This window comes from Girardinichthys multiradiatus, chromosome 23 (assembly GCF_021462225.1).
Source record: "Girardinichthys multiradiatus isolate DD_20200921_A chromosome 23, DD_fGirMul_XY1, whole genome shotgun sequence".
Lineage (NCBI taxonomy): Eukaryota > Metazoa > Chordata > Actinopteri > Cyprinodontiformes > Goodeidae > Girardinichthys > Girardinichthys multiradiatus.
The window spans coordinates 31,443,344-31,456,331 of record NC_061815.1 but is presented as its reverse complement, the minus strand read 5'-3'; the positions used below and the strand labels follow the sequence as shown (position 1 = coordinate 31,456,331).

The 12,988-nt window shown below is 36.5% G+C and overlaps 1 protein-coding gene across 1 annotated transcript; it reads left to right on the top strand.

The window, feature by feature from the left end:
- Nucleotides 1–312: 312 nt before the first annotated feature.
- On the top strand, nt 313–12,731 carry thoc3 (THO complex 3). The gene is made up of 6 exons (XM_047353639.1): nt 313–531; nt 8,048–8,204; nt 8,295–8,499; nt 11,363–11,524; nt 11,621–11,721; nt 12,313–12,731. The coding sequence occupies exons 1-6, from the start codon at nt 349–351 to the stop codon at nt 12,474–12,476; spliced, it is 972 nt and encodes a 323-aa protein (XP_047209595.1). The 5' UTR covers nt 313–348; the 3' UTR covers nt 12,477–12,731.
- Nucleotides 12,732–12,988: the final 257 nt, after the last annotated feature.

Genomic DNA, 12,988 nt, shown 5'->3' with positions numbered 1-12,988 from the left:
TTTTGAAAGGAAGAATGGCTAAAAAGTGTACATGTCCAAAGCTGCTCCAGACACACCCCAGAAGACCTGCAGCTGTAACTGCAGTGAAAGGTGCTTCTACAAAGTATTCAAATAACTCAGGGAGGCTGAAAACATCTTTGTGTTGGTCTATCGCAGAAAATCTTAATAAAACACTTTGAAGTCTGTAGTTGCAAAGTGACAAAATGTTCAAAAGTTTTAAAGGGGAATGAATAATTTTCCAGGGCGCTGGGCGTACTGTATAAAAAAATATGACTGTAAAACATAACCAAGCCACATGAGGGCGGTCTCTTCGCTTCAAATCCTCCGAAGAAGAAGATTAATAGGGATATGATGGCGTCGCAGTATTACCAAGAAATGCAGGAAAGCTTCAAAAATAACAACAAAAGTCGAGAATTTCCGGCCCATACAGCCAAAGTGCATTCGGTGGCTTGGAGCTGTGACGGAAGGAGGCTCGCCTCCGGTTCGTTTGATAAAACAGCCAGCGTTTTTATCCTGGAGAAGGACCGTTTGGTGAGTAAACTCGCACAGTGCAGTGCATGGTCCCGTTAAACTCTCTCTACTGTATTATTTTCTGTGCTTGCACATACTGTATTTTATTATGGCCGAATTCTCCACAAAGCTGTTCTCATTCACACACACTTCTTCTGTTGTCAGAAAGTTAATAAAGTCTCTAAATTTATACTGATTCAGATTAAGTTGAAATCTCTGACAGCAGTATAAGGTGGATGTGGCATTTTTAAAACACCCGGGTTTTATTTTCATACAACGTCAGATAACAAAATGCCCTCTTACCTATTTTTAAAACCGTATGTAAGTTGTTATTCGGCTATACTTACATTAAACATAATTCTTCTTCTTCTTGGTGTTATTGGCGTGTCGGTCTATCTATTTACATGTACAGGTTGGACAATGAAACTGAAACACCTGTCATTTTAGTGAGGGAGGTTTCATGGCTAAATTGGACCAGCCTGGTAGCCAGTCTTCATTGATTGCACATTGCACCAGTAAGAGCAGAGTGTGAAGGTTCAATTAGCAGGGTAAGAGCACAGTTTTGCTCAAAATATTGAAATGCACACAACATTATGGGTGACATACCAGAGTTCAAAAGAGGACAAATTGTTGGTGCACGTCTTGCTGGCGCATCTGTGACCAAGACAGCAAGTCTTTGTGATGTATCAAGAGCCACGATATCCAGGGTAATGTCAGCATACCACCAAGAAGGACGAACCACATCCAACAGGATTAACTGTGGACACAAGAGGAAGCTGTCTGAAAGTGATGTTCTGGTGCTAACCCGGATTGTATCCAAAAAACATAAAACCACAGCTGCCCAAATCACGGCAGAATTAAATGTGCACCTCAACTCTCCTGTTTCCACCAGAACTGTCCGTCGGGAGCTCCACAGGGTCAATACACACGGCCGGGCTGCTATAGCCAAACCTTTGGTCACTCATGCCAATGCCAAACGTCGGTTTCAATGGTGCAAGGAGCGCAAATCTTGGGCTGTGGACAATGTGAAACATGTATTGTTCTCTGATGAGTCCACCTTTACTGTTTTCCCCACATCCGGGAGAGTTACGGTGTGGAGAAGCCCCAAAGAAGCGTACCACCCAGACTGTTGCATGCCCAGAGTGAAGCATGGGGGTGGATCAGTGATGGTTTGGGCTGCCATATCATGGCATTCCCTTGGCCCAATACTTGTGCTAGATGGACGCGTCACTGCCAAGGACTACCGAACCATTCTTGAGGACCATGTGCATCCAATGGTTCAAACATTGTATCCTGAAGGTGGTGCCGTGTATCAGGATGACAATGCACCAATACACACAGCAAGACTGGTGAAAGATTGGTTTGATGAACATGAAAGTGAAGTTGAACATCTCCCATGGCCTGCACAGTCACCAGATCTAAATATTATTGAGCCACTTTGGGGTGTTTTGGAGGAGCGAGTCAGGAAACATTTTCCTCCACCAGTATCACGTAGTGACCCGACCACTATCCTGCAAGAAGAATGGCTTAAAATCTCTCTGACCACTGTGCAGGACTTGTATATGTCATTCCCAAGATGAATTGACGCTGTATTGGCCGCAAAAGGAGGCCCTACACCATACTAATAAATTATTGTGGTCTAAAACCAGGTGTTTCAGTTTCATTGTCCAACCCCTGTATGTTTAAATTCTACAAGTTAAATAAATAAATAGATCCTACCTATATATATATATATATATATATATATATATATATATATATATATATATATATACACATACTTACACATTACTTTGTATTCTACCGATCTATATCCTCCATACTTTCACAAATGTATCTACTATAATCAAATTCTGTGAAATAATTTAGTTTTCTTTAAAAATCGAATTACTATTTTTATATGTCTACTCCCTAAATTCTTCCTCAAAATATCTAATAAATTAACCTTTTCCTTTATACCTTCAAACTCTCTCGTCATATATCTTCTTTCTCTTTCATATTTATGACATTCTAACATAACATAACATTGTTTCATATTTTCCACAGTAATCATATTTACCAGTATTATGCTTTTGAATTTTAAAAAGGGTATAATTAAGTCCTGTATGCCCAAATCTTAACCGTGTTATCAATCTTTCCTCCTTTTTATTTCGTCTTCCATTTCTTCTTTCTCCTACTATCTTCTGAATTTAATAAAACCATCTTCCTGTTTTTCCTTCATCCCACCTTTTTTTCCATTTTTCCATCAGCTTTCCTTGAACAATACTCTTTCCCTCAGATTTACTTGTTTTAACTATAAAACTAATAGGATTTTGAATTACCCTCTTTGCTATTTTATCTGCTCTCTCGTTTCCTTCTACTCCAATATGTGCTGGAACCCACACAAATATAACTATCAAGCCCATTTTTTGTATTCTGTATAATGTATGAAATATTTCTAATAAAATGTCCATCCTACTATCTGATTGATTATATTTTAAAGTTAATAATGCAGAGCTTGAATCTGAGCAAATGACTGTTTTTAATGATTTTATGTCTTCTACCCATTGTAAAGCTAATAATATTGCCAATATTTCTCCTGTGTATACTGATAAGCCGTCTGTAATTTGTTTTCCTATTTTTAGATTGAATTTTGGTACTACAAAAGCTATTCCTACTTTTCCATTTATTTTTGATGCATCTGTATATATTTGAATATATCTATAATAATTATTTAAATGTATCTGTACTGATTAACTATCTACGATGGAAGATTTATCTTGCTTCTTTTCCATTATTGACATATCTACTGTTGCTTCTGGTAGAATCCATGGTGGTATAATTGATATTGGTGATGTTTGACTAATTTCTAAATCAATCATTTTAAATTCTTTTATTTTCAATTGTCTATCCAAAACTCTTCATTTCTTTCTTTTCTTTTTCAAATTGGATGATCCAAGTTATTACCTTGTAAATTTAACCAATAATTTATTTCTAGTTTTATTCTTCTTAACTCTAACGGCATTTCTCCCATTTCTATTTCTATTGCTGCTGTTGGTGTAGTTTTAAATGCTCCAGTACATAATCTTAATGCCTGATGTTGGATAATATCTAATTTAACCAGATGTGTTTTAGCTGCTGAACCGTAAACTATACAACCAAAATCTATGTTAGATCTTATCATTCCTGTGTAAATCTGTTTTAGTGATTTCCTATCTGCTCCCCAGTCACTGCCAGCCAAGCATCTCATAATATTTAAAATTTTCTTACATTTATCAACAACTTTTTGAATATGTATATTCCATTTTAGTTTTTTATCAAACCATAATCTTAAAAATGTTATACTCTTTACTTGCTTTAATTCTTGGTTATATAATTTTAATTTTATTTCCTTGTTTATTTTTTTCTGATTAAATATCATTACTTTAGTTTTTTCAACTGAAAACTTAAATCCCCATTGTAACGCCCATTTCTCTATTTCAATAATAACCTCTTGTAATTTCTTTACAATGAAATCTACATTTTTTCCTCTTTTCCAAACAGCTCCATCGTCTGCAAAAAGTGAACATCCCATTACTTTTCCAATATCTTTAAAAACATCATTTATCATAATTGAAAACAATAACGGACTTATAATAATGTGGACTTCCATTTTCTACTATATATTTTCCTGAGATCACTTCCCCAATTCTAACTTGTATTTTCTTATTTGTTAAAAAGTCTTTGATCCATTTAAATATTTTCCCTTTAATGCCCAGTATTTGTAATTTAATTAATAATCCCTCCACCCACATCATATCATATGCTTTTTCTATATCAAAAAATACTGCCACTACACTTTCTTTATTTACCTGTGCTCTTCTAATTTCATGCTCTAAACATAGCATTGGGTCATTAGTACTCCTCCCTTTTCTAAAACCACTTTGATACTTTGACATATATCCTTTATTATTTAAATAATATACTAGTCTACTATTAATCATTTTTTCCATTATTTTACATAGATTTGATGTTAAAGCTATTGGTCTATAATTTCCTGGATTTGAGTTATCTTTTCCTGGTTTAGCTATTGGTACTATAATTGATTCCTTCCAGTTCAGTAGTAATTTTCCCTCCTCCCATATCTTTTATTATATAATTGTAATATTATATCTTTCGATTTTTCACTAAGTTGCCTTATAAATCTGTACCAAATTTGATCTTTACCTGGTGCTGTATTTTTTGTCTTCTTAAGTGCATAATTTAATTCAGCTTTTGTAAATTCAACATTTAACAGATTATTTGTTTCTTCAACACTCTGTAATACATCTTTATATATAAGTTTTGTATTTTCTCTTCCTTTTCTTCCCTCTTCACTAATATTATTTGAACTGTTAATTTTACTAAATATTCTTGCCAATATTTCAACTTTATCTTCATCTTTTATTATATTTATATTATTTATTTTTAATATAGGATATTCAAACTCTCTTTATGCCATTCATTCTTTTAATTATTTTCCAAATTATTTCTATTTTTGTTACTTTTCCTATTGTGCTACAGAAATTTCTCCAATATTCTCTTTTTACCTTCTTAATAGTTCTCCTTACTATTGCTTTCTTTCTTTTATAATCAATTAAATTCTTATAAATTGGATTTCCTTTTAGTACCTTAAATGCTTTATTTCTTAACTTTATTGCTTCTTTACATTCATTTGTCCACCATGGTACCATTTTCTTATTACTTTTACACCCTACTTTATTTATAGAATTATCTGCTGCTTCCATGATTACCTTACAAATGTTTAAATTTACATCATTTATATCCATTCTCATATCTACTTTCCCTAAGTTTATTTAACTCAAGTATCTAAATTTAGTCCAGTCTGCCTTATTAAAATTTAGTTTTTTATTGACATTTATCTTCTTATTATTTAAAGTTAATCCTACTCTTATTGTAATGGGATAATGATCACTACCTATTGTTGATTTTTTATCAATGCCCCACTCACAACTACCAGCTAAACCATTTGAAACATTGTTAAATCAATAACTGATTCCATCCCTGTTCTTACATTGATTCTTGTTCCCCTCCCATCATTAATACATACTAGATTTTTTATTTCCATTAATTCTTCTATAACTTGTCCATTTTTATCATTACAATTACCCCACAATGTACTATTTGCATTAAAATCTCCACACCAAATTACTTTCCCTTCCAAATATTCATTTAACTCCTCCATTATTTCAATTGACAATGTTTTACATGGATTATAAAAATTTATTATTTTAAATTTACCTTCTTGTTCCCATATCTCAATTACTATATATTCAAGTTCTTTCCCTTTCCCTAATACCTGATATTGTATCCCTTGCTTAATAAATATTCCACATCCTCCACCACTTCTCTCCTGTCGATCTCTTCTTACACCATCATATCCTTTTATCACAAAATCCAATGTTGTTTTTAACCATGTTTCCTGAACACAAATAATTTCTGGTTGTTCTTCAAGACTATCAATATAACCTTTAAGTTCTTGTCTGTTAGCGATTAAACTTCTTGCATTTCATTGTAATATTAACATGTACTTTCACCAGATGGTCCTTGTCTCCCATCTACCTCCAACTTTTTATTTATGTTCTCCCACGATCCCTCCTTAAACCCCAAAAACTTTTCAGCTCCTCTCACTATTATTTTAATCTTCTCAGTTTTATGCTTGGCTTGGTCAGTACAGTTGATAACATATGCTACAAATAATACTAGTTTTTCTACTGATATTGTAACATTTTCTTCTGACTGTACTTTGCTTTGCTGTGGAATTTGATTTGCTATTTGTTCAATTTTTCTTGTTTTCTTTTCCTTCACATTTTTAACTGCTTCTGCATAGTTTATGTTTTTAGTTAACTCTATGTTGCCCTCCACAGTTACATTTTTCTTGTACTTCTTCTTTACATTCTTCAAACTTGTGATCTTCACCACATTTAGGACATCTCTGCTTCCCTTTACAAACTGCTGCTATGTGTCCATACCTTTGACATTTGAAACAACGAAGTGGCGGAGGGATATAAGGTCTAACCTGAAAGCTGAGATAACCTATTTTAATGTTTTGTGGCAACTCTTTTTTTTCAAATTCAATGAGGATTGACATACTTCCTACTTTTTCTCCATTTATTGTTTTTGACAATCTCTTCAAGTTATTCACTTTTGCACCTATAATACTTCTCTTAATTTTATCAAGATCTTCATCTAGATGGATCCCATAAATCACTCCTCTGATTTTTTTATTTTCTCCAACACAGTTTTTTTTGCAGATATTATCCACCTTTAAAGCCTTATTCTTTTGTTCTTCATTTTTACAAACTACCAATAAGTTTCCATTTCTCAAAATCGTTACCATTTCAACATCTCCACTTTTCTTTTTTATCTTTCTTGACACCACAATGGGTCTGATGTTATCCTGTTCTTCCTCGTTCTTAAGTTTTAATATTATTTTAAATTCCTCCCTCTTAACTTTCCTCTTAACTTTCCTCTTCTTCTTCTGAACTGCTTCCATCCAATTCTCGTTTACTACCTTGAATATCACCAATTCCCTTTCCTTCATCTATTTTATTTCTTCCACATCCTGTCCCTCTTCCTCTCCCCGCTGGCGTCCACCCTTCAAAATCCATGTCTTCCTCATTTCCTGTCTCCATTTCCAACTGAACCATTCACATACCAGTTTATGCCCAAATCCACCTTTTCCAAATCCGATATATTTCTATGTTTTGTTTTTCCCGTGCCGCACCAAAACCGTTTTTCTTCGACGTAGTCTCCATTAAACATAATTAGAGAATCAGGACTGCTATGTAACATGACGGCGCCGCGCGTATCCAGGCCGCAGTTCATTTATACAGCGTCGATGCACTTCAAAGGTCATCTCAAGGCCCTTTATAAGATAATTATAAAACAAACTGGAATTTAAACCCAAATTCTGTTGATTGAAATACAATATAGTTAGTTTCGGATTATCATCAACTGCAAATGAATACACTATTATTTAAAGAAGCCAACAGATTCGGTCAGGAACCACTCCTTTCAAACAAAAAGTGTCAATCTGCTTCAACTGGCAGGGGGTTGTAGGGACAAGAAAGGCTCAGAAACACTTGGCCTTTCGTATCGTCTGTGGAAAGAAAACAAAGGAAAGAACATAATGGTAGCAATGACTGCAAGTTATACATAAATGGAGAGTAGAAGGACAGCAGAGTGAGGGAAACTGGGCAACATGTCCACCAGCAGTCTAAGGACAAGGGAAACTGCATTGTAGTTGTTTAAAAAGAGAGACTTTAGGGTCAAACTCAGAAACAGTCGTATGGCTTGGGCTTGAAAGTCCCCTAACAAATGTAGATTCGTTTTCTATTGCACCACTGTTATGTCTAATGAAAAGCTTTATTCAGATGCCATCGGACTAAAGGAAAACGCTGAACATCTGAAAGAAGCTCTTCCACTTGTTCCTCAGTGATTTATTTTTTATCTCTGCTCCGTTTTATAGCAGAAATGTCTCCTGGCTCTTTAAACTAAAGCTTGTTTCTTTCTCTAGGTGAAAGAGAACAACTACAGAGGACACAGCGACAGTGTGGATCAGCTGTGCTGGCATCCAACCAACCCGGATCTGTTCGTCACTGCATCCGGAGACAAAACCATTCGCATATGGGACGTGCGCACTACCAAATGTGTCGCTACAGTCAACACGAAGGGTATGATCATTCCTTCGACTGCTGGAATCTGAACCCAGCAAAGATTTGGAAGTGATCAAATCATTTTATGAACTTTTTTTTTTTGTTAAGGTGAGAACATCAATATCTGCTGGAGTCCAGACGGTCAGACCATCGCAGTCGGGAACAAAGATGACGTGGTGACCTTCATTGATGCCAAGACGCACCGATCCAGGGCTGAGGAGCAGTTCAAGTTCGAGGTGAACGAGATTTCCTGGAATAATGACAACGACATGTTCTTCCTTACTAACGGGAACGGCTGCATTAATATTCTAAGGTAGGAACCAAATGGATCTGTGAACCTGAACCTGCAGGATGTTGTTGAATGTGTCCTGTTGGCTCATTAAAGTGTCAGTATCAGTCAGTATTTTTGTCTATTAGTAGTTCCGATTAAGAAAAAAACTTTTAGATTCTTCACAGTGATCTACTTTGTGTCGAGTAAAGACCAGGTTCTGCACCATTATTTGATTATTTAATTGAGTTAAACAATAAATTTACAGAATATGCATTGTTTTCAATGGGGAGCATGGGAAAACGTCTATCCCTGAATTTATGTCAGTAGATCCTGGATCATACATCTAGGACATATTTGTTTTCATCTTGTGGAAGAATAAATACAGGTCCTTCTCAAAATATTAGCATATTGTGATAAAGTTCATTATTTTCCATAATGTCATGATGAAAATTTAACATTCATATATTTTAGATTCATTGCACACTAACTGAAATATTTCCGGTCTTTTATTGTCTTAATATGGATTATTTTGGCATACAGCTCATGAAAACCCAAAATTCCTATCTCACAAAATTAGCATATCATTAAAAGGGTCTCTAAACGAGCTATGAACCTAATCATCTGAATCAACGAGTTAACTCTAAACACCTGCAAAAGAGGCCTTTAAAACTCCCAGCCTGGTTCATCACTCAAAACCCCAATCATGGGTAAGACTGCCGACCTGACTGCTGTCCAGAAGGCCACTATTGACACCCTCAAGCAAGAGGGTAAGACACAGAAAGACATTTCTGAACGAATAGGATGTTCCCAGAGTGCTGTATCAAGGCACCTCAGTGGGAAGTCTGTGGGAAGGAAAAAGTGTGACAGAAAACGCTGCACAACGAGAAGAGGTGACCGGACCCTGAGGAAGATTGTGGAGAAGGGCCGATTCCAGACCTTGGGGGACCTGCGGAAGCAGTGGACTGAGTCTGGAGTAGAAACATCCAGAGACACCGTGCACAGGCGTGTGCAGGAAATGGGCTACAGGTGCCGCATTCCCCAGACCTGGGCTACAGAGAAGCAGCACTGGACTGTTGCTCAGTGGTCCAAAGTACTTTTTTCGGATGAAAGCAAATTCTGCATGTCATTCAGAAATCAAGGTGCCAGAGTCTGGAGGAAGACTGGGGAGAAGGAAATGCCAAAATGCCAGAAGTCCAGTGTCAAGTACCCACAGTCAGTGATGGTCTGGGGTGCCGTGTCAGCTGCTGGTGTTGGTCCACTGTGTTTTATCAAGGGCAGGGTCAATGCAGCTAGCTATCAGGAGATTTTGGAGCACTTCATGCTTCCATCTGCTGAAAAGCTTTATGGAGATGAAGATTTCATTTTTCAGCACGACCTGGCACCTGCTCACAGTGCCAAAACCACTGGTAAATGGTTTACTGACCATGGTATCACTGTGCTCAATTGGCCTGCCAACTCTCCTGACCTGAACCCCATAGAGAATCTGTGGGATATTGTGAAGAGAACGTTGAGAGACTCAAGACCCAACACTCTGGATGAGCTAAAGGCCGCTATCGAAGCATCCTGGGCCTCCATAAGACCTCAGCAGTGCCACAGGCTGATTGCCTCCATGCCACGCCGCATTGAAGCAGTCATTTCTGCAAAAGGATTCCCGACCAAGTATTGAGTGCATAACTCTACATGATTATTTGAAGGTTGACGTTTTTTGTATTAAAAACACTTTTCTTTTTTTGGTCGGATGAAATATGCTAATTTTGTGAGATAGGAATTTTGGGTTTTCATGAGCTGTATGCCAAAATCATCCGTATTAAGACAATAAAATACCTGAAATATTTCAGTTAGTGTGCAATGAATCTAAAATATATGAATGTTAAATTTTCATCATGACATTATGGAAAATAATGAACTTTATCACAATATGCTAATATTTTGAGAAGGACCTGTAATTAGCCCTCTAGCTTTGGCTGCATTTTGTAAAGTAAATCTTGCTCAGATGTCCACATTATTTGGTATAAATGCACCTGTAATAGGCATCTATTTTACTCTTGAATAACTTGAATGACTTCACATCTGTCAGTCACTATGTATGAGAGTGATTGCAATGAACTGGAAAGATCGCACAATACTCTCAAACAATTGGATGCTCATTTATTTAGATATAACCTTCCTAGAGTGGTCAGCTGCTGGAGTGAAGGAGTCTAATATGAAACTCTGGGGAGAGCTGAGCAACAAGATTATATGTATGCTAATGTGGAGGGTCATAATGGTCCTGGGAAGGTTGAAGCTGGTGGGTACGTTTTTGTATTTATATCACTTTTATCGCTATTATCATATTGGTTAGGGATATGTTCTGTTTTCATTGTTATTAATATTTTGTAAAATGTTGACTTTTAATCATTTAAAACTGTTTGGGAAAAAGATGTTTTTATCCAACAAGACCTGTTATATTTTTATTTGTTTTTTATTTATTTATGTTTTATTTTTTTTGCTTTATTGTTTTATTATTATAAAGTATTTGTTGGAACTGCTTCAGCTAAAAGGAGGCAGATGGCAATGTTACCAATCAGGAAGCAATTATAATAATATCCAGAATTTAGATCTTTTATCAACGGCTGCAGAGTTCATCCCTCATTTCTTTAAGACTATTTGAAACTAAAGCTACTTTCTATATGTTCTTTCCCGGTTTTCTCAGTTCACTCTCACATTTGTTTGGATTTGCCTTCTGCCTTTGTCATTGAATTTTTTTCTGCAGGACTGCCTTTGCTTCCATCTTGTCTCCATTTAAATCTGAAAAAGTACAAATAATCAAAGACTTTTAGAGTCAGACACCTTGGATGTTGAGATCCTGCTTGAGACATTTATTATGTGCTTCAGAGCTGAAATGATCCGAGTGTTTTGTGTTCAGTTATCCGGATCTGAAGCCCATCCAGTCCATCAACGCTCACCCGTCCAACTGCATATGCATCAAGTTCGACCCCACGGGGAAATACTTCGCCACAGGAAGCGCTGACGCCCTCGTTAGTCTGTGGGACGTCGAGGAGCTGGTGTGTGTGCGCTGCTTCTCCAGGTTAGTCTGTGTTTCTCCCTCCCTAAACCATTTATCCTCAGAGGAACGTCTGAATGAATCTGGGGTCTTTATTTCTCCCTGGTTCTCGTGCTGCAGACTGGACTGGCCAGTGAGGACACTGAGCTTCAGCCATGATGGGAAGATGTTGGCCTCCGCATCTGAGGATCATTTCATTGACATCGCAGAGGTGGAAACAGGTCAGTAACCATGACAAGAGACATTTAACTGTGGGATTTGACAAGTGTAAATATTTCTAGGCAGATTCAGATATTTGTTTCTTTTTGCTACAATTCTAGTCAGACATTTCCACTCATCATGAAAATGTCTTATTTGAATCATTCCTATTCTGAACATGAATGTTTAAACAACATTACACTTAAGGTATTTTATGAAAGCAAAAATAGGGCCACTCTAGAAGCATGTTGGCCTTCAACCCAAAACCAGTTTTAAACAAAAATGCTCAGCAGGACGATGAGTTTCAGCTTAAAGGTTGTCTTGAGCAGTTCTGTTTGGACCTGTAGACCTCTCCTATTTTATTTTTTATTTTAATATTGTTGTTTCAAATGTTCTTCACACATAAAAAGGAAAGTTTGTTAAGTTGCAGTCTGAACTGCCATACGTTGGGACCTTAACCGTCATCCACAGATAAAATCCTTCTGTAAAAAAACGTGGGATTTGTTTAGTGATATCCACTTAGAGTATAAATGAATGAAATTATCCAGTTTTAGACCAAGGAATATTTAAAAATAAACCAATAGGCTTTAAACGCCTTCACTTACATCTTGCAGGTGAGAAGCTATGGGAGGTGCAGTGCGATTCTCCAACGTTCACAGTGGCCTGGCATCCGAAGAGACCCCTGCTGGCCTACGCCTGTGACGACAAGGAGGGCAAATATGACAGCAACCGAGAGGCAGGGACTGTGAAACTATTTGGCCTTCCCAATGACTCCTAAGGTGGATCAGCTCCTCTGCTGACAGGTGTATTTACACCTTCATGAGGGAGGAAATTAAATGTTGCAAAGACGAACTGCAGTAACCTTCTGCTAACAGCAGGTGGTGCAGCTTTTCTTACTTTCCTTTCAGTCAGCTGACATCATTCCTTCGTTGTTTTTATACAGTTAAATCCCCAGAGCTGTAAAGTATTTTCATGTAAGATAACTTGTGTTTTACTATTAAAACTGGTCCCTTAATAAAACATGTGAAACTGTTGTTTAAAGAGTTTTTTAGCTGCTTAGGAAAGCTCTAACCATATGATATATAACCAGGAAACTCCAAGGCTCACAGGGATTACTCAGGGTGTGATTTGAGACCTTTTATAATGTAAAGGAAAATAAAATAAAATAAAATAAATGATTTTCTGGGATATTTTGAAGTAATACACGCTGAAATACGGCATTGTAAAACTGGATTTGAAAACTGACTTTTTAGTGGCAGAATTCATATAGTTTGATTTTGTTGCTCCATA